Source organism: Tenrec ecaudatus, chromosome 5 (genome assembly GCF_050624435.1).
Source record: "Tenrec ecaudatus isolate mTenEca1 chromosome 5, mTenEca1.hap1, whole genome shotgun sequence".
Taxonomy (NCBI): Eukaryota; Metazoa; Chordata; class Mammalia; order Afrosoricida; family Tenrecidae; genus Tenrec; species Tenrec ecaudatus.
The window spans coordinates 7,789,763-7,815,327 of record NC_134534.1 but is presented as its reverse complement, the minus strand read 5'-3'; the positions used below and the strand labels follow the sequence as shown (position 1 = coordinate 7,815,327).

The 25,565-nt window shown below is 56.6% G+C and overlaps 2 protein-coding genes across 2 annotated transcripts in view; one reads left to right on the top strand and one right to left on the bottom strand.

Moving 5' to 3' along the window:
• SLA (Src like adaptor) overlaps window positions 1–7,330 on the bottom strand; it is a 54,588-nt gene extending 47,258 nt beyond the window's left edge. The window contains exon 1 of the mRNA XM_075549237.1: window positions 7,202–7,330. Coding sequence (XP_075405352.1) covers window positions 7,202–7,212 — 11 coding nt within the window. The 5' untranslated portion in view covers window positions 7,213–7,330. The remainder of the gene's footprint in view (window positions 1–7,201) is intronic.
• Window positions 1–23,769, top strand: part of TG (thyroglobulin) — a 179,896-nt gene extending 156,127 nt beyond the window's left edge. The window contains exons 42-48 of the mRNA XM_075549234.1: window positions 2,396–2,560; window positions 3,362–3,529; window positions 11,472–11,653; window positions 12,585–12,692; window positions 20,500–20,634; window positions 21,745–21,935; window positions 23,540–23,769. Coding sequence (XP_075405349.1) covers window positions 2,396–2,560; window positions 3,362–3,529; window positions 11,472–11,653; window positions 12,585–12,692; window positions 20,500–20,634; window positions 21,745–21,935; window positions 23,540–23,658 — 1,068 coding nt within the window. The 3' untranslated portion in view covers window positions 23,659–23,769. The remainder of the gene's footprint in view (window positions 1–2,395; window positions 2,561–3,361; window positions 3,530–11,471; window positions 11,654–12,584; window positions 12,693–20,499; window positions 20,635–21,744; window positions 21,936–23,539) is intronic.
• Window positions 23,770–25,565: the final 1,796 nt, after the last annotated feature.

Sequence of the window (25,565 nt, the reverse complement as noted above, 5' to 3'; positions counted from 1 at the left end):
ATGAAGGGGCTTCCTCTCAAAGGCTTGGTGAGAATGAGCCAGGTCAGCGCAGAGGTGTGAGCGGGCATACTTCAGATGAAGGACACGCTGTCTTGCTCCTGGTAAACACATGTGCACATATACTTACACACATATACACATGTGCACACATGTGCATATACATTAGAACACCGGTACTGGACCAAATCAGTACTTGATATAATCAGATTTCGACGCAAAATGTCAAGAAACTTTTGTATCGGAGCTTGAACAAAACATCAGAATCCGACCCAAGGCAGGTGATTTTTGTAAACAAAAGCAGTTTGTGTTTTGGTCACTTGGCATTAGTTGGCGTTGTTAGTACACGTGGTCTAAACCTTTTGCGACTTTGTTCCAAGAATTTTACTATAATTTTCTTAGTTCTTGTGGCTTTCTGTACTGTTTTGAGATAAAAACATGGGTCCTAAGAAAGAGTTTTTTAAAAGAACCATCATGATAAGGAACTGGTTAACTGTTATTGATATTATTGATGATAATTTAGAAAAGTCTTTTAGAAAACAGTTAAGGAAATGCCAACAGCAGACCACATCAGACAGATTTCTGTTTTTAGAGAAAGTCAGCCAGGTCTTAGTGAAAAAAGGCGAAGAAGGGAAAAACCTCCTGAAAAGTAGCTCCCAGTTGATTTTACGGAAGGGATTTCCCTTCCAAACAATGGCTCTCTCTCCATCTCTCCTCTCCACATCCGCATCCACAGATCCAGATCCTCATCCACCTCAAGGTATGGGGCATACTGTAGTTGTTAAAAACTTTTCAATGCTGTGTTTCTTATTTCAATTACATTATTTAACTCTTAACTTACCAAATATGCTTGTGTATAAGCAGAGTTTTTCAGCATATTTTTAATGCCGTTTTGTGGTAAAAGAAGGTGCCTTGGCTGATATTCGGGTCAGCTTATATTCGAGTAATATATGATATTTACTTTGAAATTTCTCTGTAATGTTTTGTCTAAAAAGGCAAAATTAGGGTAAAAACTTGGTGGCTGAGAATGGATGAATCCATTGTCAGTTATTTCTTGTGGGAAAAATTGATTCAGAACGTGACTGCATCGCATCTTGACGCTCCTTCCAGAACAGATTAGCGTTGAAGTCCGGGATCTACTGGGGACACACACACACACACACACACACACACACACACACACACCATGACATGGTGGTGGACAGCCTAGTGCTGGAGGTGGGCTATCTGGGTGTGAGTCCTGGCCCTGCCGCTCTCCCACGCTGTGACTTTGAGTAAGACTCTGGGCCTTGGCTTCTTGCTGGCAAAAATCAATGAATTAGTGACTCCCACCTCTGCTGGTGGCAGAAAGGATTGAGTGAGTTCAGACCTGTGAAGTCCCAAGGTGCCTGCCTGCAATGGGGACTAATCAATAAAGCTTCGAGATGATGATTCGTTGCCCGCCGTCTGACTCCTGGTGCAAGTCAGAGGCTTGAGACACGGGGATTTTGCTCTGCTGCAGATGAGAGAAGAGTAACCTCACTGTGTAGTTGCTTTAGAGGCTGTCGACCTTCTCAAGACTAGAAACTCTTGCCTTTCACCCGGGGGGTGGCCAATGGTTTCAAACTGCCGACCTTGCTGTTGGCAGCCCACCTGGGCTTCTGGTCTGGTGAGGGTGGAGCAGTGATGACAGAGACATCCTTGAATTGGTGCCCATAAGCCCTTGATCCACAGGAGTGGCTGATCTCACTGTATGTGGTGGTAACTCCACTAGGGGACCCAGGGGCAGCATGACTACCTCCATCAAACATTGTCCTGACTTGCCAGGGGGCAGTGGGTCTGAGCTGGTGGCAGGGAGCCCCGGGGATGGGCCCTAAAATAGTGTGCTTCCCCCCACCAAGCTCATCAGCTCCACCAGTCGTAAAGATAGGGGTCACCCCCCCCCCCTCAGTCCTTGTGGAATAGAGGCAGACACGTGCTGAATTTGCTGGGACAGTTTGCTTGCAAGTGAACCATGTCTAGCACTCTGCATTGAAGCAGGAAAGCATGTGATTGTGGAGGGGAGGATGCGGGGTAGCCCAGGGGGTGGCAGGGAGGAGGAGCGTGGCTGACATCCCAGGTTTTGATTCGACACCCTATCGTCCACCCACCAGCAACGCCCTTGATCTCCATGCACACCTGCATCTTCAAAGCCGAGGTATCATGGGTCTCCTGGGCCAGAGTCCGCAGGGCAGATGAGCAAACCGAGGCTCAGGGAGACGCCCCTGCAAGTTGGCACAACCTGTTCATGTGACTGTCTCCATCTACCCTCTCCTCCCTGATGTGTGTGGGTCTCCCTAGTGTTGGGGGAGGCAGCACTGCCCCAAGCAGAGGAGGAGAAGGTTCAGTCTGGGGTCACCAACTCTGCTTTCTCTTTCAGGGGGGCTCTGCTCTCTCCCCGGCCGCAGTCATCAGCCATGAGAGGGCTCAGCAGCAGGCAGCCGCTTTGGCCAAGGAAGTGGGCTGCCCGCCCTCACCCAGCCATGACCTGATATCCTGCCTCCGCCAGCAGCCCGCCAGCACCCTCAATGATGCCCAGACCAAGGTGGGCACTGGGTGCGAGGGGTCCAGCCAAGGCCACACAGCAGGCCGACGGCCACCTGGCACTAGCATGTGGGCTCCCAGGCCCTCGAGTGGCCTCCGTAGGCATGGCAGCTGAAGTCAGGCAGCTCCCGCTGAGCCTCGGTCCCTGACCTGCCTGGTGGGTTGATGATGCAGACCTTATGGGGCTGGCGGGTGAGGTGAGACTGCCCCCGTGGTCGGCACTGTGATGGGCGCTGGCAGTGCCACAGCTCCAATACATGCAGCATCTGACACGTGGTCGAACAGGCGGGCGGTGGAGTTGGCCTTCCCGCCCCTTCTCCAGCCCCCAGAAGATGCTCATGGCCTGCTCTCTCAGGCTCCTCCATAGAGAGGGGCCCCAGGGGAGACTGCTGGCAGCTCAGCTGATGCCTGAGTGCAGACAGAGACTGGGTGGGGCTTACCCACAATCCCTGTCACATGGCCTCCTTGGGGAGCGGGGCAGGTGACGTTGGCCTAGGGGACCCTGGCCACCACCTCATTTTCAGCCACAGCCCCTTCTGCCTTGCTCAAAGACTGCCCTTCCTCGCTGGGGCCTGTTGATACCTCATCAGAGAGGCTATAGAAGGTCCTGAGGAGCCCGCATTGCTGAGCACAAGCCAGCTTTCCATCCATCCCGGGGCCTGTCACGTCAGGCCCTAGTCCTTTGCCCAGGGCTTCCTGCTAGAGGCCCACATGAGTCATGGACACTGGTGCTCGGGGGAGCCAAGCAGTCTGACTGCCTGCTGGCCTTCACTCACCTCACACCCCTTTTCACCCTCTCTAGCTCCTGGCCGTGAGCGGTCCTTTCCACTACTGGGGCCCTGTGGTCGATGGCCAGTACCTCCGGGAGACGCCAGCCAGGGCCCTGCAGAGAGCCCCGCGGATGAAGGTCGATCTGCTCATGGGGAGCGCACAGGATGACGGGCTCATCGACAGAGCCAAGGCCATCAAGGTGGGCAGTGGGGTGGTGCCCCCAAGCCACCGACATCCTCATTTGTTTCTGGGGGCTATGCAAGGCTTTGGGGGGTGGTGAGCAGGGGGATGCTGGAATTGGAGATTAATGGGTGGTGGGGGCACGGTGGGAAACAGGAAGCAGGTGCTGCCCAGGGCCCTTGCCCCATGAAGGACCTGGGCCCTCACCAATAACTGGAGGGAGTGGGAGGTGACTGTTAGTAGGAGCTCCCTGTGTTGGTCGCCTTACTCGGGAAGTAGGATTGGGGTCTGGGAGTCACAGCTTTGTATGGCTCATTGGGGTCCAGCAGCATGACTCCTGCCCCAACACATACTTCCTGCCTGGACTGGAAGTTGTGGCTGGGCTTTGGCAGGAGGTCACTAGCCCTGCCCTCTGCACCACCCCTCCATGGATGGGCTGCTCCTGTCCTTTCTGTGGAGAAGCGTGGGGTGGTGACCTCAAGCACTCAACACACAGAGAGAGGGCCACCTTGGGGACAAGTCAAGGGTCCCCTGCCCATGGGCTCATGGGCCTCTGTGTGTTGCTAGTGGGTGAAAGGGCAGAGCATCTGGACTTAGAGGGAAAACAAAACCAAACCCCAGACAGAATCACTAACTCAACCAAAGTGGCGTCCCCTTGGAGCCAGTGACTATGGGGAAGCTATGCTACAGCAGGAAGACAGCTGTGCTGCCGGGCAGGTGTGCAGGCTCCGTACTGAAAGGGCCAGCCCAGTGGCCGACACTGGAGTGGCTCAGATGCCTGCTCACAGGGAAACAGTGGACAGAAGGAAGATGCAGTCAAGCTAGCAGAGGTCAGGCTCTGGTCTACCTTGGGCCTCGAACGGAGAGTCACTCTGCTGTAACTGCTGTCTCACGCCCCAGGGGCTTGCTCAGCACAGGGATCTGGCCTGGCCAAGCAGGACACACTGGCTTTCTCTGCCCCCTCGTGCTGGTCTCTGCCAGCACCTGACCCAGGCAGGACAGGCCTCACCTCCTCATACTGCCTGAGGCTCTGTGGCAGAGACTGTGACCTTCCCAAAGGGGAGGTGGGTGAGTGGCCACCTGTGCCAGGCAGTTTCCCAGCACTCCTGCTGCCCTCTGGGTGCATGTGGGTCATCCTCCCAGTCTTTCGAGCTCTGTCCTTGGACCATGACACACCTTGCAGAGCACAGCAGTGTCTTAGCGGAACTTATTTTTTCTGCGCACATGGCTTGCCTGATTGCGACCTTGGCTCTCGTGCCAGAGCCTGGGACCTGCAGGACCTCTGAGGTCGGCTGGCATCTCTACCCACCCCATCCCCAAGGAGAACTCAAGCCCTCTGCGTACTGTGACCCCATCTCTTTACCTGTCCGCTGAACACCCGTGCCGAGGAAATTGCCTAGTAAACAAACCCCAAACCAAAGAACAAGCTCCCTGCCTGTGTGATGCCAACTCACAGCGACCTTGTGGGACAGGGTAGAATGGCCCCGGTGGGTTTCTGACCCTGTCACTCTTGACAGGAGCAGAAAGCCTCGTTTCTCCCATGGAGTGACTGGTGGGTTTGAACCACCGACCTTGTGGTGAGCAGCCAATTCCCATCTCATGGTGCCCCCAGGGGTTCGTTTGAGGCCGTGACATTGGTCTTACATTTTCAGTGTCTTCCCTGGGCTAGCAGGCAGACAAAGTCCACTCCCATGTCCAACACAGTTGGCTCCAGGAGGTGCCCATATGCCGGTGGTCAGGGAGACACGTGAGGGCAGGGCAGCGCTTTGTCCACTTCAAATAAGGTCCCGGGCATCCGACAGATCAACAGCAATAAGCAGGCCTGGTATAAAGGCCTGTTCTGCCCCACACCCTCGCTTCACCTCACCCAGCATGCCAAGGGGCAGGTGAGCCATCTCATCGAGCAAGGGTCTTGGAGAGGCTGGAGGGGCCTATGACCTCCAACCAGTCCTTGCGAAGTCCCACCCCCAACGTGAACCTGTGTGGGGAGCAGTCTGGCCAGAGTGCTCCTTAGAGGCCAGGACGGTGAGACTTCCTCTCAGTACTTTGCACACGTTGTCAGGAGGGACGCATCAGGAGGGACGCATCATGCTTGGGAAAGTGGAGGGGCCAGCGAGAGAGAGGAAGCCCTCCATGAGATGATGGACGCAGAGGCTGCAGCTGTGGGCTCACACATACGGACAGGGTGATGATGGAGCGGGACCTGGGACTGTACCCTTCTGAGGTGCATGGGGCCACCATGTGTCAGAACCAACGAGACAGCCCCTGACAGCCGCCACCCTGCCACGGTCCTCTGGCTGCAAAAGTGGGGTTGTGCCCACCCTCAAGACAGCCTTCAACCCTATGCAGGGATGGCACCGCTCAGCCATGCTCCCTCATGTGCGCCCAACCAGAGCCCAGGACGAGGCCATGCCCAGCGCAGGATGTAGGCAGCCACGTCAGGGGGTCCAGAGGTACCACAGACACCAAGCTAGTGCCCCCCATCTTTTCAATACATACCCAGGTATACCCCGAGGTGGACCTCCCATGGCTTAGCCTCTCCCTGACCTGTACCTAGAGGAAGGTTGAGTTTGGTTGGAGACATGCCCCACTTACCCTGAGAGGCTACACAGTGTCTGCCCACCTCTAATGGTGGTGGCCACAGGGTGGCTGCACTTTCAATGGGGGCCCGTTCCTAGGGGGCCCAGCTCCAGCAGTGTCTTGCCCTTCTGAGGCCCTGCACATCTGAACCCGAAAAGAGTAACAGGACATACTGAATGTGGTCGGTCACGCCAACTGAAACAGCCACCAGCCAGGCTTCTCCAACAACTGGGCCTGTTGGCTTCCTCATCACTGTGCCCAGGATTTGGGGCACACATGCCAATGCAATGCCTGCTCCTCAGAAGCCCACAGTCAGGGATGGAGCAGAGACTCCAGCAGAGGAAATTACTCAGAAGCTCCCTGGGAAGGCAGACATCAGTGCTACACCCCAACAAGCTGCCAGGGGGACATGGTGAGCCAGGCATGGGCCAAGACCTGCTCACAGGGAGAAGCAGTATCCTGGGTGCCCTGGATTATAGTCAGAGCCCGGCAAGTTCTCCAGACACATGCCACCGTTTCCCTAGCTGTCATATCGGGAGATTGCCAGGAAACACCTTCCTGAAAACTAGGAGGCACGCAGTAACCAGGGCCCAGCAGAGAGCATGTGCTCAGTGCGTACGGCCAATTCTCTCATTGCAACAAGACTGCGTGCAAACCTCCAGCATGGTCATCCCTGGACCAGGGCATCTGCACCCTCTGGAGAAAGCAGGAGACAAAGGAAAGCCAGTCCCTGAATCACCTCACCTGACCCAGGCTGGCTACAGAGCCTAGCAGGCACTCACGCACACACACACACATACACACACACACACACACACACACACACACACACACACACACACACACACACACACACCCGGCTCAGACACCAGCCGGAGCCCAGCCCAGAACCCATGTGACACAGCTTCCCAGTACAAGTAATAGGCTGTGGGAGGGTCTCACCCCTCCCAGTAAAGCTCCCGGACCACTGTCCCAGCAGAGGCTCTCAGACCAAGAGATGGGCACGGAAAAGTTCCGAGTCCCCACATCCACCTGTGGATGGCCACCTGCGCCCAGACCACCAATGACCCACCCAGACCCTGCTGAGCCCCAGGCAAAGTTAACAACCTACCCGCGGAGCATGAGGCTGGCTGGAGACGCTGCTGGCAGAGAATGGAGCTCTTCTGGGAGGTAGCAGTTCACTCCTGAAATCCTTCATCAGTCGCCGCTGTGGGGATCTGTATCTCTCTCTCTCTCTCTCTCTCTCTCTCTCTCTCTCTCTCTCTCTCTCTCTCTCTCTCTCTCTCTTCCCCCCCCCCTTCTCAGCAGCTTCCTGGCTGCTGAAATTGACAGCCTGCCTACATGCGCCGGGCATTAATTTGCATGATCAAAACCAGATTTGCTCCAAGGAGGAATGTTCTGCCTGCCCCTCCGAGAGCAAGCATCTTTGAGAGAGACCAGGAAAATCAGAACCAGAGCCCGGTGCCCCTTAGCCTGGCCTGCAGTTGGCCTCCTCCCGGAGCAGGTGGAGTGGGGTGGGGGCACCCTGCGGGGAACTGGAGGGGGGTCTTCTGTTGGAGTCTTGGAAGCAGTGCCTGGCATCTGGCACTGGCAGGAGCCCCAGCTCAGAAAGCAGAGCTGCTAGTGACAGATTACGGCAAGAGCAGCATGCACACGCCTCCTGTGTGGACATGAATTTCCTGAAAAGAGAAGCCGTGCTGAGTCCCAGCCCTTGTGGTATGCGGGGGGTGGGGGTGAGGGTGGGGGTGCTAGGGTCTGGACCCAGGTAAATCGGGTTCTGTGAGGTACTGGGCCCTGAATCCAGCAGAACAGGTCATGGGTCAGTCACTCAGTGCTTCTCAACCTGTGGGCCGTGACCCCTTTCAGAGGGGTCACCTGATTCATAACATTAGTAAAATTACAGTGATAAAGTAGTAACAAAAATAATGTTATGGTGTGGGGGGAGGGTCACCACAACCTGGGGAACTGTATGAAAGGGTCTCAGCATGAGGAAGGTTGAGGACCACTGGGCGGGCCGGTGGATTACCCATCTGAGCTACTGCCTCTTGCTCCCTCAGATGGACACAGTGAGACCTGCCCCACTCCCCATTGATAACAGAGGATGTCTAAGCAAAGGACAGGTGTCATGGTGGGCTGTGGTAGGTTGGTAGTTCAAACCCACTAGCCCAGCAGTTCTCAACCTGTGGGTCGCAACCCCTGTGGGGGTCGAACGACCCTTTCCCAGGGGTCATCTGATTCATAACAGTAGAAAAATGAGGGTTAAGAAGTAGCAACGAAAATAATTTTATGGTTGGGGAGTCACCCAGCCTGAGGCACTGTACTGAAGGGTCATGTCATTAGGTAAGTTGGGAACCTCGGACGGCACTAGCAACTCCGTGGGGAGAAGATGAGGCTGTTTACTAATGCAGATGTTTACAGTCTTAGAAACGCACCAGGGCAGGTGTACCCACCCCGTCGGAACAGAGTGGGCTCGATGGCATTGAGGAGCAAAGCACATAGTTGGGGAGGGGCCTCTTGTCCTCCATGGGAGGCCTGGGTTTGAGGCCTGGCCGGGGGACCTCAAACACCGCTGTAAGGGGAGGCTGGTGAGCTGTTCTGAGGCCAGACAGGTTCCAACAGTGCTTTCGACACAAAAGGCCTGGAGACGGAGTTCTGAAAACCAGCCAACAGGAGGAATCCTGACCAGCCGACCCACCACTGAGGGTCACCGGCTCGGGCTGGCAGCATCTCATCTCTTTGTGTGTTGGTGGCAGGGTGTGGGGGCCGACACGATGGCCGTGAACAGCAACCAGCAAGGGAGACAGTTTCTGGTGCCTGGAGGACTCTGTCAGGCGCTGGTCTTGGACTGTCCTGTTGGGGCTGTTGAGCTGATTCGTGATCGTCATCAGGACCCCCTGGGACAGAAGGGCACTGCCCCCCATAGAGTTCCCAGCTGTGGTCTTTTACCAGCATACCACAAACCCCGCATGTACAAGATAGGCCCTGCCCTCTCTGGTCTGCAGGGCCGGACCTGTCAGCATCACTTCAGTGGGACCCGAGGGCCAGAAAGGGTGAAGGGCTTGGAAAGGAGAGCGCTCTCTTTTCTAAGGTGCCCCCCTAAAAAAAGGGGGCTGGCAGTGAGGGCGTGATCTCCGATTCTTGACCCACACCCAGTGCTCATCTCATCCACGCACCAAGCAGCCAGCAGGCAGACTGTACTTGCTCCACCTGGCCGAGGTCCCTGTGCCTATCACCCTAACAAGAGGTCCTCGTCAGGGCTAAGTAGAGCTGGGGGAGAGGGCCTGACGTCTGCCACCTGCAAGCACAGGGGTCAGTCTCAACCCCACACAACGACGTGCCTCTGTTCCACGGGGGGCTGGGTGTGGTGTGTGTATGTGTCTATGCCCATGCCTATATTATATCAGCAAGGTCTTTTTTCACACACTGCAGTTAAAAATATTGGCAAGTCACTGGTTAGACCAGGGGTCCTCAAACTTTTTAAACAGGGGGCCAGTTCACTGTCCCTCAGGTTGGAGGGCTGGACTATAGTTAAAAAAACCAAACTATGAACAAATTCCTATGCACACTGCACATATCTTATTTTGAAATAAAAAGAGCGAACGGGGCAAAAACACCCAGCAGGCTGGATAAATGTCCTTGGCGGGCCGCATGTGGCCCGCGGGCTATAGTTTGAGGATGGGTGGGAGTCCGCTGTCTTCCCCCATTCTGATACAATGGGACAATGGGTATTAATACGGTACTGTCTTCTCTCTGAGAAATCACTCCAGACTCCGCCCCCAAGCTGTGACCTATCTTTGATGAGTTATCCCCCAGCCCTGGCTAGTCTCCTCTCCTTAGGCCAGGCTGAGAGTCACCACCAGGAGCGGCTGGAAGCCATGTAAGTCACCTCCCCAAGCGGGGTCACTCACTGACATCTGCTCCCTGACCCTGCATGCATGGACACAGTGAGAGACAGAGCGAGGCTTGCCAGGCTGCACAGATAAGCACATGTCCCCATTGATATGTGATTCTAGAAATCTGTCACCCACAGCGGGACTGCACAGGCCCGAGGGCACCAGCCTCCTGCTCTGGGTCAGTTGTCTCCTTACTCTGGCAGCCCCCATCTTCAGAGAGAAGGAAGCTGAGTCCTGGGGCAGGGTCATGATCTGCCAACCCCCTAAGCAGGCTGCAGGACTGGGGGAAGGGAGGGAGTGGGTGGTTGCTGCTACAGCTACATGCCTCGGCTGACCATCCAACTTCAAAGAGCATTCTAGCCCTCTTGCCCTCATGGCGTCTGCCCCCATGAATATGCTCACTCCCAGCTGAGCCCACATGAATGGGAGCCCGTAGAGCTGGGCGCTTGCCCAGCATGCCACCGTTGTCCCCCAGGCCTGAATGAGGGGCTGAATCAGTATAGAGGAGCATGCAATCAGTCACAAGTTGAACGGTTGGGTCAGAGAATGAAGCTGAACATAGCTCTCCTGCAAAACCAGACCCCAGTCGCCCATGATCCAGCCGGTACCATCGTCCAGGTAGAGCAAGTGACAAGGAGGTATGGGACTACAGTGTATCAAAGTGTAGTGACGGCCGGCACTTGTTGAGAACTTGGGTGTCAGGAGCCTTGGGGACATGGCGGTGGAGAATTGGGCTGCTGGTTGCAAGGTTAGCAGTTCAAAACCACCAGCAGCTCTGGTGGCGGGGTCGGGGAGAAAGACTGGGCTTTCTACTCATCTAAAGAGCTAGAGTGGCCTTGTCAGAAATCACAGGGGCAGTCTACTCTGCCCTACAGGGTCGCCATGGGCCGCACGGACTCAATGACAGGCAGATGTTGATGTTGTTAAGTGCTGTCCACCCCTTTGAGTTGTTCCCATGCATCGGACTTGTTGGGGTGCTTACAATAGCCCAATGGAGTCCCTGGTGGGGGGCCTGTGATGCACTGACTGCTCACCCAGAGGTGCCTTGGGAGAAAGGTCTGCAGTGACTCACATGGGTGCTCGGAGCAGGAGTAAGAGCCTGGGGGCTGGCTTTTGGCAGCCTTCTGCAGAAGGCAGGAGCCCTGCCAGGTAAGAACGGGGCCGCTCTCCAGAAGGTTGGAGGGTCAAACCCACCAGTCACTCCTTCAGAGCAGGATGAGGCACAGTCTGCTCCCAAAAAGACTGGGAAACACCAGTCGGGGCTGACTTGCTGATAGGGGCTTGGGGTTTGGGGGTTCTGCAGAAAGTCCCCATGGATGGATGGGAGAGCTAAAGCCGGGAGGGACAAGCAGAACAAGGTGGTGCTGAAATTCAGACCCGGGAGGTCAGCCGGCCCCAGCACAGTCCTAAGAACAAGGCCATGGCCTCCCCGAAAGAAAACACCCCACGGGCTTCACTGGGGACTCCACATGTCTGTCTCTATTTCAGCAATTTGAGGAGAGTCAAGGCCGGGGCAGCAGTAAAACTGCCTTCTACCGGGCGCTGCAGAACGCCCTGGGCGGTGAGGCTGCGGACGCCGGGGTGCAGGCCGCGGCCTCCTGGTACTACTCTCTGGAGCACACGGAGGACCAGTATGCTGCCTTCTCCCGGGCGCTGGAGAACGCCACCCGGTGAGCCTGCCACGCACCCGGACAGTGTCCCCGCCATTCTCCTTTCCTGCTACCCAGGGTGCCGATCATCGGGGTGGGGTGGAGGGCACAGGCTCATGGCCACCCTGGGACTGGACAGCGTGAACAAGGACCCTCGCCCTCTTCTTGCCCCGGGTCTCAGCCCACTGCCCCACAGGCTCAGGTGGGGACTCCCAAAGGGCTAAGGGTGCCTGAGCCCCACAGTGCTGTTTCAGTGCTCCCCAGGGGCAGCCCCAAGGAGAGCGTTCATCCCAGCCAGCCCTACTCCAGCATGGAGAAAGACCACTCAACCCGGCCGGCCGATGCCTATCTGGCCAGCAGAGGTGGTGGAGACATGAGAGAGCCGCTTTGGGCAAGGCAGAGGGGGTTCTGGGAGAGCCTGTGCCGAGGGCCTGGTGGGTGGTGTCCTTAGCTGACACTGCTGCATCTATACCAGGCGTGTGGAACCTTTTCTCTGTGCCACGGGCCGTTTGGATACTTACAGCATCATTCACAGGCCATGCAGGTCAAACATTTCATTAGCTCACCCCTAATGTGATAGCAATAGCGAGGGACCTGATGGGATGGTGTACATGTGAGGCTCTAACCACCAGGTCAGCAGTTCAAAACCACCACCCACTCCTCAGGAGAAAGATGAGCTTTTCTATTCCCATAAGACGTTCCAGTCTTAGGAGACCACAGGACCAGTTCTACCCTGCCCTTAGGGTTCGCTGTGGTCAACGAACGCTTGATGACAGTGAGTCTGGTTTGGTCTTTCGGGAACACAATAGCTGGAATGGCTTCTCTTTGATGAAGGATGTGAGGTTAGCTGGTGTCGGTGACTCTGGGGTCTTAGGTGTCCCGTGGGCCAGACGTTCCCACCCCAGCCCTAGAGCGGCGGGTAATTAGATACCCCTCTTTCTCCTTCCCCCAGGGACTACTTCATCACCTGCCCCGTGATCGACATGGCCATCCGATGGGCAAGGCAGGCCCGAGGAAATGTCTTCCTGTACCACGTGCCCAGAAGCTATGGTCACAGCAGGTAAGGGGCTGGGTGGCCAAGTGGGTGTCGACAGACGAGGCCACCTATGAGCTGTCCCTGACTCGGCACCCACAGTTTCCCTGGCTCCCGACACAGATGATTGTGTTTCTGTTGATACGGCATCCGTAAACCCATCCAGATCCACGTGAACGGGCTGGCCAGGGATGACCATGCCCCTTCACAGGCGAGGGTTTGGGGGACCAAGCAGTGTGGCCTCCTCGCCCCAAGGACAGAGCTGTGAGCCATGTCTTCTCTGCACTCCAGAACTTTCTTTCCCCTCTTTGAACTATTTATACTTTCAAGCTGGTCAGCCTCCTGGTTTGGGGAGAAGAAAGGCTGCAGGGCTCTGGCAGGAAGCGTGTGGGAGGAAGGGATGGGGACATGGGACATCTGGTCTGGGTGGACATGAAAGAACCCCTAGTCACCCAGTGGTCTGTGGCTACCCATGGCCAGGGAGGCCCGCCGGGAAGCTTGGCCCCAAATAACCCTTGGCAGGCCCTCCCAAGTGCCCGACTCCCAAGAACACCTGCTCGGTGCACCGGTTCTGCTCCCGGCTTTGCCGTCTTTCTCGATTCCAGCACCGAGGCTGTAAGGCGTTCATCAAGTGCCTTCAGAGTGTGCATGCACCTCGGCTGTGGTTGCTGCTCTGCCCTCAGTTGCCCCCAGTTCTTGGTGTGTCACCGGGCACGAGGCCCCAGTGTCCAGTCCCATGCCATGCCCAGGATCGGTGGAGGACAGACCACGTTGTGGTTCAGAGGGAGCCTTTCCTTTCTCCTTAAAATCCATCCTCTGTTGTCAGCCCGAAGGCTGACTCGACAGTTAGGCTTCCTGTTTAACAACCAGCATCCACCCAGATTGTCCTGGGCCTTGTTGACATCCCTCCCCACCCATGGTCCTTCTCCTGACAGTGAGTGCCCCACCCCTGGCTGTCCACCTATGGTTTACATTGGATGATTTTCCAAAGCAGATCTCCAGTCCTTTCTTCCTTGTCTGTCTTAGTGTGCCCTCTGTGCTGTGCCCATCATGGCAGCACACAAGCCTCCCCTGGCAGACTGGTGGTGGCTGTGCCCAAGGAGAGAATTCTCGTACTGCCCAGCTGTGCCACGCCACCCCACCCCCCAGACGCTTGTTTAGACCTCAACTTTGCTGTCTCAAAAAAAAAAAAAAGAAAGAAAAGAAACAAACAAACAATGGGACACGCCTCTGCTACATGAGAGGAAACAGTGGGTGAACACAGCAGCCAGGCGCTGCAGGGATGGCCCTCCCTCCCTCCCAAGTGACGTGGCTGTTGACAGACAGGAGCTGCTGAGAGGCAGGGCTGGGTGGCCTGGGTGGCACCGAGAGTTAAGCACTTGACTCCCAGCTGAGAGCTTGGTGGTTTGAACTCCCCCTCCCCACCCCCGTACACACACACACACACACACACACACGTTGTTGTTAGGTTGGTCCGACCACAGAGTGAAGCTTTGCCCACTCCTGTGCCTTCCTCGCTACTGCCTTTGTGTTGGAAGCGCCTCATGAGAAAGGCCTGGCCATCTGATGCCCAAGGCCTGGGCCTTGCAGACCCCACGGAGCAGTTCTACCCTGCACACACAGGGTCCGTGAGTCAGAACCCACCCCCAGCAGCCAGCGACCACCCTGTAGGGACCACGCCAATCAGAGCCTGAAACCCAAAAGGAACCCTCTTGGCTTGTTGGCAAGTTTCTCTTATCTGCCCCAAAGACATCTCCCTCTCTCCCCGAGTGCCTTCACACTCCCCCTGGTTTCTGGCTCCAACCAGCACGCTTAAAATAGCTGCCTGTGCTGGCGTTTCCAGCCATCTGTCGGCTCGCTCACCAGCTCTCCTGGTCGCAGCTGGTGAACAGAGCGGGCTCAACGAGCCCTTCTGAGATGGTTGCTAATTGATGGTGGAGCATTGCGGGCTGCTCTCTGCCCACCCAGCTGACTTCTAGGACTGCCCACCCTGAAGCCGAGGCCAGCCTCTTGTAGGGACAGGGGGGCACAGTGGAGGGAGGGGTGAGGGGGTGTGAAGAGCTCCTGGCTTGAACCATGCCCAGAGTCTGGATCCTTCTTCTAAAGCTTTTCTTCCGCAGGATCCCAGGGAGCCAGCCCCTCCTCCTGGTGGTGGGATTTGACCTCCCTGTGAATGGGGGGGGCGCACAGAGTGGGGCTCCCTCCTACGATTCAGGGGCCGTCTTTCCCTTGGGGTAGGGGTATGTGGCCAGGAGAGACCAGCTCCTGGAGAAGGGCATCCTGCTTGGCAAAGGGGAGGGTCAGCGAAAGAAAGGAAGGCCCTCAAGGAGGCGGGTGGACACGGAGACTGCGACAGTGGGCTCAGGCACAGGAGCAATGGCCAGGGAAGCGCAGGACCGGGCAGCGCCTCGTTCTGCTGTGGTCGCTATGGGCCGGAGCCCACTCCAGGCCACCTAACACCCACAGCCGCTCCAGAGAGTGAATGGGCCCAGCTCCTAACTCGAAAGCAACTCGCTTCCCATCCCCCCTCTTCTTCCTACAAGCTGAGGACCTCTGGACACCTTTCTCTCCCCTTCTATCTTGGCGCTCGGATTCAAGGTGCTGTGTATGAAACTGGGCCCAGGGTAGATGTGTGAAGGTGATTTTTCTCTCCCTCTTTGGGAGAGGGCTCTGAGAAGGAAACTCCCAGTGCCGCTCAGAAGGCAGCGCTGGTCCTCCTTGGTAACTGCGCTCAGCCCGGGAAACAAAGCTGTGAATTTTAGACCCAAAGTATGTGTATTCTGGACATTTCGGTGCATTCCAAGGGATTGAATTATCAGACTTTGTCCTCTGGCCTAGCCACGTTCTGTGTGACTCACAAGGTTATTCCCCATGAACATGGGCATAAATCATCTTCTGAAAACAAGCCCCCCAGCCCCACAGTGTGTGAGGCTGCCTGCTGTATCTCGTCTTCCATGTTGATCGGGTAAATCTTTACAGAGTGTCTTCTAGGCCCAAGGCACATGTTTAACTACAAGAGCTCAGGGGCACATGGACCAGTTAGCATGGCGGAAACAAGGGATGCCAAGGCTTTATTGTGCCTACCTGCTCATCTGCCGTGAGTCCTTTCACCTGGGTTTCATGGACATGAATCCATTGGCCACAAGGAAGGCCAGGAGGAACTGTGGACTACAGATTGTAAGTGAGCCCACGGAAGCCCGTGGAGACCTTGCTCTTGGGGAGTCCGCCTCTGTTGCCTGAGGCCGAGGAGAGCCACCCGACGGTGACATCATAGCAGGGCATGGCGGCGGTGGGTTTCTAGACATAGAGCCCCAAGCTAGACCATGCGCACCTGGCCAGGTGGAAGGAGCTCGGCGTCAGTGCTGAGGATGAGAAGCCAGGGGCTGTGGTGAGTGGAGCGTACCCTCGGGGGCGTCTTGGCATTGGCGCCTATGGAAGAACCTTCTGGAATGGTGACATTTGAACTGAGAACCAAGGGATGAGGCGGTGAGAGCCCGTGAGGAACCGAGGGATGCGCAGCCCCAGCTGAGGGATGGCCATGCCACGAGATGCCGAAGACTGGACACGTCTGAGGATAAGGAGGGAAGCCAGGCTGCCTGGGGTCTGCTGGGGAGGACGAGCCTGGATGTGGGTGAGGAGCACCGGGCAGGGTCCCTTCGATCCCTTAGGAGCGTGCGGACTGCGGCAGGAAGAGAGCAAGTGTTCTACCTGAGTGACCGGGAGACCGTGGGGAGTTTTCATTAGGCACCTCACAAGGAAGGTGCAGGAATGCGTGTTTGCCTGGCCATCCATGCCACCCTGAGAGACACCGCTCCCTAAAATGCCAGTGCCCTACACATGAACAGACTAGAAACCCTGTTAGCCTGTGTGAGGGCCAGGTCAGCAGGACAGACCAAGGAAATGAGAACTGGAGAGAAATGGCTTAGATCGGGTGTGCACCTTAAAAGGGGGGCCTGGTGGCTCCACACTGTGGCGCCCAACGTGGAAACAAAAGGAGGGAGGGTTGGCGTTCTGAATCCACTGGTGAGGGGCCCGGTGTGAAGCCTCCCCCCGCAGTCCCTTCCTGTAAAGACTGCAGCCTGGAAAACCCACCGGCCGCTGTGCGCTCCCCTGTGGGATGATACGTCAGCGGGAAATAGACTCCGCAGCTTCCACCCACCACCACAACCGGCCTTTCACATTTCCTTTGGCATTAGCCGCACGTGCGTGTATGTTCGCTCCTCCCCCTTCTGATGCAAGGTCCGAGGTGTAAGTAGGAACTACATGTGACTGGTATATTTTTACGGTTCTCTTCCTTAGCTGTCTTGCAAAACCCTAACCGTAAACCACGGCCTGTGGGGTTTCCAACAGTTCCTGGGGACAGCAGTTAGATGAGCGTCTTAAAGCAATATTGTGGTGGTGGTGGTGGTGATGGTTAGGCGCTGTGGAGTTGGTTTGGACCCACTGCGACCCAACGTTCAGCAGAATGAAGCACCACCCAATCCTGCATCACCATCACGAATGCTCTTCCGTTGGACCCATGGCTGCAGCCACTGTGCCGAACCATCCTGCCCAGGACCGTCCTCTTTTTCACTGACCCTCTCCTTGAGCAAGCAGGATGTCCTTCTCCAGGGACCGGTTGCTCTTGACCACATGTCCAAAGTACAAGAGATGAAGTCTCGCCATCCTTGCCTCGCAGGGACACTCTGGCTGGCCTTTTTCCGAGCCCGAGTGCTCTGTCTGTGGGCAATCTGTAGTACTTTGCACCTGCTCCTCCGACTCCATCATGCAAACCATCACAATGACAAATGCCGCAGACACAGATCCGGCTCGTGGCCAACACAGGGCCCCTCGCTGGTGAGGACGCATGCCCGTGTGGAGCCAGGCCTCGTCCGCTCCTGAGAAGCCATTGTTACGTTTATGGGGGGGGAGTGGGTGCTGGAGGACTTCATCCTGTGGGCGGCAAACTTGGACCGTACCGCAGAGCAGAGCAATACACCACACCTTCTGTCCGCTGGGCTTGAGGGAGTTGGGGAAATGTGACAAAATAGGGCCCTTGGGGCGGGAGGCAGGAGGATGTTTCTTCATGCCAGTGGGGAGCTGGGCGTTTCTGGGACTGCAGCCAACCCTTTTATGGAGCTCTTTGTTATGCATGCAATTCCTTGCTGACTCCCCGGGACCCCACGGGCTCACAAATCAACTCACCCAGGCGGACTGTCCAGCCAGGCCTCCCCAGACCAGCCTCTCTGCCCCTGACCTGCATAATGCAAATGTGACTTGTTACTTTGTTGGAAGGTCCTGCCACCCCCACCCCAGGCCCCACCATCACTTCTGCAGGGCCTCCTGTCATTCTCCATCTCCGTGGGGCACCCCCTCTGCTGTCATGCCCAACAGCCTCAGACATCCTGGGTGCTGTTCCCAGGCCCCCGAAGCAGAGATCAAGGCTGGGGCTCCTGCACTGACTACTCCTGGTTGGGATGCCGGATGAGTGTCTGGCAAGCCATGGTTGACAGGCTTCTGCAGAGCTGCTGGACTGGGACGGGCTAGGAGGGAAGGACTTGCGATCTACTTCCAAAGGGAGCGAATAAAACTGGCACGGCTCTCGATGGAATTGGGGCAGGGCTGGAGAACAGGCAGGCGCTGTGGCACTGGGCTCTATGGCTCCCAGTGGAGGGTGTGAGGGGGTCAGTGCCAGGCAGTGTTTCCTTCTGCGGTGTACGCAGCTGCCTTCCGCTGGAACTGACTCGGTGCAAGCTGCCTCTGAGCACCCAGAGGTGCCACCAGAGAGGCTGGGAGGGGTAGTCGGGCCTGCAGGAGGAGCAGAGGAGGAGGAAGAGCAGAATGGCCATAAAAAAATTACCTTTAGAACTTCAGGGGTGGAAGTGGGTCGGTGCAAACCGTCCTTAGACCCCACGCCAGCCTCTTCAGGTGCAGTGGGCAGAGCCATACCCGGCCTGGCCATCGGAGCGGAAGGTACCAACTGTAGACAACCGAATACAGCACACGACGAGACAGAGCTAAATCATTCTAGCCTGACCATGAGTCTATATGGCCCATAGGTTTGAGTATCTGATTTATCAGCAAGCAATTAATGCCAGCAGTGGGAAAGAAGCCACGTCAATAAGCATGAGCCACGTGAGACACGCAAATGCTGAGACTATTCAGCCAATGTCTCTCCTTTCAGCTGGTTGATCCTGGTTCTTCCTGTTGCTCTCTGCACCCACCCTGCTTACCCCGGAGACTCGGAGACTCAGCCCTTGCCCAGACCTACTGAGGGCTTGGGCCTCGAATCCGGAGCCCTCTCTTGCAGGCTCCTGCTGGCTGTCTCTCCTCCAGATGTCTTCCTGAAACTGCTTATGTTAACTCAGGCCAGCCCCACTGGGGCAAAGGTGCAGGGGAGCCTCATACACAGCAGGCCAGCAGACTCTTCAGGGTCCCAGACAGACAGAAGCAGGCGGGATCTGGCCTGCCCGTGGGAGCCAAACTGTTCACATGACTTCCCCGCACCATGCTTAAATCTCAACATTGGCCATGTCGGCAGTATTATCACCCCTTTGGAATTCCCAAAGTCAGTCGCCGTAATCCCTGCATTGGATTTAACTGGCCCAGGAGACCCCCTTGGAAGCCCTTGCTCCGATCGGGCATTTCTATAGGCGCTGCTTCTCTCCCGGTGCCTGCAGTGAAGTGGACCGTGTGAGACCAGCACAGCACACCTGCTCTAGACCTTTTCCACCCTTGCTGTTGTTGTGGGGGACTGCCCGTCTGCGCCCCCACACAGCAGTCCCTCTGTAGACCCCTCCTCACAGTTGTGATGTTGGGGCCCATCATTGCAGCCACTGTGTGATTCCGACTCTTCGAGTCTCCCTCTTTTTCACTGTCTTTCTATCCTGACCCAGGGGTACACGGGAGAAGGCTACCAACAGAGACAGGTCAGCTCGGCTCTTCACGGGCCCCCGGCGTGGGGCTGGTCCCACCATGGGCTTCAGGGAGGGAGGCTATGTTTCATGCAGCGAGACGGCACGTCTGGTATGCCGGTTTGGCTTGAGAAAACAATACTGTTTAACCTCTCAGGGAGCTTATTTTCACATTGTCCTCGGTTACAAATAAGACCCTTTACACCAGAATGAAGAAGAATGGAGCCCACGTCGCTGCGACTGTATAAAGAACAACGGCTGCCAACCACGCCACCGTGCGAGCCAGGGGACTGTGTGTGCCCAGTGTGGTCACGGGTGCTTTCTGGTGCTGTCCCCTTTCACTCCACGGATCCGAAAACGCTGTTGAGAACAGCACCATCGCCACTTTTTTGGCAGGGGGAACAGGGGACAGGACTCGGGGGCTGGCAGTGGTGGTGGTGACATAGTACAAACATCTCCAGTTGCACCCATGCCAGCCATCCCATGCCGGGCTTAGCCATTCGCAGCTCCGTCCAGCCCCAGAGATGAGGGTACAGAAGCAGGGAGTCAAATGACTTCTAGAACCACCTGCCAGAAAGGGGAGGGGCCCGGACCCAGGTTTCCCTAGGTGCCTTTATACCTGGCTCCCCAGGACATTCCTTCTGACCCGACTTGGGGTTCCACTGGCAGAGGGAGCAGCCTATGTTCTGGAAATGGGCTGCACAGTGGGTTCTCCCCCCCCCCCCGTCAGTGGTGGCGGTGGTCGTTAGGTGCCACGGAACCAGTTCCGACTCAGTTCGACGCAGTGTGCAGCAGACCCAAACACCGCCCGCTCCCGTGAGATCTTCACAACCGGAGTGACACTGGAGCCCATCGATGCAGCCATGGTGTCCATCCGTCTTGCGGGACATTGGTCTAGTATTCCTTTAACTCTTTCTCCTTCCTCCCACCTGTCTCCGCAGCCCGGGGCTGCTGGCTGACGTGCAGTATGCCTTTGGACTTCCCTTCCACCCCGCCTACCAGGGGCAGTTTAGTCGAGAGGCGCAGAGCCTGTCTCTGAAAATCATGCAGTTCTTCGCTAACTTCATCAGATCCGGGTGAGTGACTGCAGCCTCCTCCCTGCATGTGAGCAGGGCAGAGGCCATGTCAGCAGGCCCTGCCATGAGTCCCCGGCCTGGCCCCTCCCGTCCTCCTTGGTGGTCCTTAAGCCAGGAGGAGAAGCCCTGGTCACACCACTACCGCTGGGCCATTCTGCTCCAGGGTGTCTTTGCCTCAGCCCCATGGATATTGGGGCTGGGTGGTCCTTGGTTCTGGGGTTGCCTGTGCATCTAAATTGCCTTAACAGCATCTCTGGTCTCCACCCACCTGATGTCAGCAGCACGTCTCCACACCCCCAACCCTTCATAATTGTAAAACCCAAAAAGGACTCAGACATCGTTGAATGCTCCCTGCTGGGAAAATCGCCCCTCCTCCAGTTGGGGGCCACTGCGTTGGATGTCCAACCCCAAAACCCAACGCACTGCCACCGAGCCCATGCCGCCATTAAGCTAATGTGCTCGGCGCCAAATCCATTGGCCGGGAAATCAGTTCCAAGTCGTGGGGTCCCCTGTGTATATCCACGGAGAGTGGCTCTATGGGGCTTTCAGTAACTCTGTGGCATAGTGGTCACACGTTGGGCTGTTAACTGCAAGTTCAGCAGTTTGAGACCCGCAGCCACACTGTGGGAGAAGGTAGAGGCTTTCACTCCCATAGAGTTCCAGTGTCAGAAACCCACAGGGGCAGCTCCACCCTGGGCTCCAGGCTCCCTGTGAGTCGGAAGGGACTTGATGACAGTGAGTTTGAATTTGGGGTCTCTGGGGGAACTTGACCCTCCAACCTTTCTGAGTGCTTAACCCTTTGTGCCACCAGAGACCTCCTTAACAGGGCCCTGGTGTAGAGATGGACACCAGGACCTTGGGGGGGGGGGGGCAGTGTGAGGTCATGAGCTCAGGTGCTGGGCCTCCTCCTCGGGAAGCGGCCCGGCAGTGACATGGGCAGAAGCCCCGGCCCCTGGACAGGTTTGCAGAGCAGGCCTGGCCCCTGCGGTAAGGAGGGCAGGTCCCCATCCTGCTGGGACACTTGTGGAGAAGAATCGGCTGTGGCCCTCAGACACCAGTGAGAAAAGGAGGGTGCACGCTTGCCTCATGGTCTTCCCCTGGGTCTTACAGGAACCCCAACTACCCGCACGGCTTCTCCCGGAGAGCGCCTGGCTTTGCTGCACCCTGGCCTGACGTCCTCCCCCGGGATGGGGGCGACAACTACAAGGAGTTCAGCCCCCTGCTCCCCAATGGGCAGGGCCTGAAACGAGCCGACTGCTCCTTCTGGTCCAAGTACATCCCTTCTCTGAAGGCGTCGGCAGGTAGAGCAGCCCCAGTGGTGCCGGGTGTGGTGGTTTGGGGGGCTCGTCCATGACCCAGCTTTTATGAGCCTGCTGAAGTTACCCCAAGATCCTCTCTAGAAGGAGCCCACAGTCTGGGGGGTGGTCACAGTCAATGAGAAGCCTCTTGTGCAGTGACAGGACAGGAGGGGGAAGAAAGAGGGGCTTGGGGAAGAGAATTAAATGGGGAGTCACCATCAAAGCACCGAGCCTGAGAGGAACCTCCCCTGTCCCCTCACCCCCTTAGTCTTAAAAGGCTGAATAGAAAGCCCTGGGAAGGATTTGAACCAGGAGAGAGGTGGCCATCGCCTCCTCTTCCTGTTAAGAGAACTTGACTTGTCCATAAATCAGCTACCATTGAGTCTACTCTAAGCCAAGGCAACAGACCTGTCCGAGAAGACCTGTGCTCCCTTGAGCGTCCACTGGCTGATTTCTCAGACATGGACCACCAGCCCTTTCTTCTGAGGTGCCTCAGGCTAGACTACCTTGGTGTGAGCAGCAGAGAGCACCCCTAGTGTGCCCCTTCCAGAGGCTCACTGGCTGGCCTCCCAGGGAAGGGATGCTGAGGGCCACAAGTGAGTCATAGGGAGGTGCTGGGCAGGTAGAGTGAACAGTGTGAACACAATGGCCTTAGAAGCTTCCAGCAGAGTGTGGAGCCGGCTACCCAGCCAGTAAGTGCTCTTCAGTTTTCCTGGCACTGTGCTGAAGGTCAGTGGGAAGGGGTCTACTCTTCCTGGAGGGCAGGGAAGGTTTCCAGGGAGGTGATTCATGGGGCTGAGGAATGACAGGCATTCTTCAGGTGGGACTGAAAGATGGGACTGAAAGATGACCTGTCCAACCCACATTTTAGCACTTTGACAATTGTCTCCGGCCTCCAAGGTCAAGTGGCTTTCTGGTGATGAACCCAAGTCCCTGTGTCCTCTTAGCATGTCCCTGTAGCCACACGCTGAATCTGGTGCTCCCACCCTGTGTGAGTCTGGGTACTGTAGAGAAACAAATCCACAGAAACTCACATGCATAAGAAAGAGTTTTATATAAAGGGTGTGTGCACATCACGAAAACATCCCAACCCAGTGCTGCCCAAGCCCACAAGTCCAACATTAACCCATATATGTCTGACACCAATCCACAAAACACATGCAATGATGCCGACTGCAGGAGGAAAGCCGACTATGTGAACATATAAGCATCTCAGCGCTGGCAGGGGTCTCCACATGGCTGCTCCAGCACCCAGGGCTACATCAGGGTAGGTCCATGTGGGATGTCTTGCAGGAAGTGAGTCTTGCCAGCTGAAGGAGGGAACTGGCTAAGGCAGCTGCACTCTTGTCTGACCATCAGAAAGCAAGAGACCAGAGAACTAGAAAGGCAAGGCTCGCTGAGCCATTTATCCCTCCACCCTTCAATTAACCCCACATGTGTTTATCAGCCAGGTTGGCACAATAAACTTTAACTATCTTACACCCCCAGAAGTGTACCTCTGGGGCATTGCTAGAGCAAGCCCATCAGAGTCTGGGGTCTCTGGGGACCAGGAAGGGAAACTCTTACTCCAGGGCTGGACCATGGTGCCCCCTTCTCTCCTGTTCCAGATGGAGCTGAGGGTCAGCAAGCCACCAAGGGTGAAGAGGAAACATCACCCTTGGGCCTGGAACTGAGTGATGACCTCACAGGCCTCCCAGAACCAGGCGCCAAGACCTACAGCAAGTGATCCGCCTCTGGGACCTTCTCTGAGGCCACCACCTGCCAGCCCTGCCCTAGCTGCTCAGCTGCCCACTGTGGGAGCCTTGTTCTCTAGAACAGCCACTCTGTTTCAATAAAGTGACCGTCTGTAGTGAAGTATTAGGGGCTCAGAGTCGTTCCTTCTTGGTGATGCTTGACAAACACCAGTCATGTCTTCATCTCGCTCAGCTCTGAACCCAGGCTGCTGTTTCATTTCAACAAACACCCCCTGCTTTCTAGAAGGGAAACTAGGCGGGTGAGGATTCATTCTGGGCGGTTCCAGAATAAGGGAGAGAAAGCAGCCATCTCAGGCTGGTGTGATATTTCCCCTGAGGCAGAGAGGCCTGACTTAAGGTGGTGAGAGTGGAGGTGGGGGCAGGCACAGGTCCCCGCACCCTTTAGGAGTAAGGTAGGTGGGACTTGGATGACGGTGAGAGGGGTTGGGTGCAATAGCCACCTACCGGCTGACCTGTGTCCCCAGGTAAGCCACAGTTGCTGCCACCCATTCTTCTTGGGGACACACCTATCAAGGCCACCCCATTAGTCGTGTGGCTCCCAGCCTGGGACCCTTGGTAGACTACCCTGGGAGGAGGCCCTGGGTGCCTAGGCCCAGGCCACACCCCAGAAGCCCTCGGTCTTCTCAAGGTAGACCTTCTTGCTTCACCTTTGAGTGCCAGGCCCCTCTCCTGGATGATAGGTCAGGTGGCGTGGACTGGGCGGGTCCCTTTAGAAAGGTGTCGGGGAGACATCCATTGGCTTCTGCCTACCGTTCCCTCTTTGTGGTCAGCAGAGCAGTGCCCCCCAAAACACTCTCCATTGGAATGCCCAGAACCTATGAGGAAGTTAGCCACAGACGTGTGTGGGTGTGGTGTGGGTGCTGGCGGTGGGGAGACTTTCAGAAGGAATCAGAGGTGGCTGACACTGCTGGGTTCTCATGAGGAAAGAGAGGCCCGGAGCCAAGACAAGCCCGAATCCTCTAACCCTCTGCCTCCAGGGGGTTCTGTGTTCGGGGAGCCCCCTGCAGAGAGCAGAACTGCCGGGCAGCATTTCTCTAAGGAAGCAGAGGACCACGCCTTTGTCCTGTGAAGCGCTGCTGGGTTCTGATGGCCCTCCTTTCCGTTACCAGCTGACTGCTTCCCCACCAGGCTGCCAGGGCTCTGATGGGCAGCCTCTAGGCCAATGGTTCTCAACCTTCCTCATGCTGCCACCATTCCTGGTGTGGTGGTGACCCCCCCAACCATAAATTATTTTCGTTGCTACTTCATAGCTGTCATTTTGCTACTGTTATGAATCGGGCCACCCCTGTGAAAGGGGTCGTGACCCACAGGTTGAGAACCGCTTCTCTAGGCGGACAGAAGGCAAGGAAATGGGCCCCCTTGGAGTCTGCGGAGGAAAGCAGGACTGCCAATCCCTGGCTTCAGCCTAAGGTCCAAGTCCATTCGGACCTCCAGCACCTTATGAAGACAGCTGTGTTGTCTTGTGGGCCTGGGGAGTTTGCTGTAGCAGCCAGAACCAGCTAGTCACAGTCCCTGCTTCAGATGACTCTATCCTATCCTGGAGCCAACCTCAGGCAGCGCTCCCTCTTTCTGTGGCTACAGAAGTGCCACCTTGGACCACCAAAAAACCGGGGCCTCGAACCAGGTCAGTCTGGTTCAAACCCCCCTCCCAGCTGGAAATTGTGGCTGTTCCTCCCCAGCTAGATGGTCCCCAGAAAGCTCACCAAGACTCTGTAGAGGTCCGGGAGGTCCCCAACTCCAGTCTCAACCACGCTGATGAGTTCACAGTGTCCCTACCCTGCCAAGGACACTGGGCCACTTCCTGAGGGTGTCCGGCATGCCTCCTCCCTTGGGTGGATGTGAGGGGAGTGCTGGTCTCCCACCCCTACTGGCTGAAAGG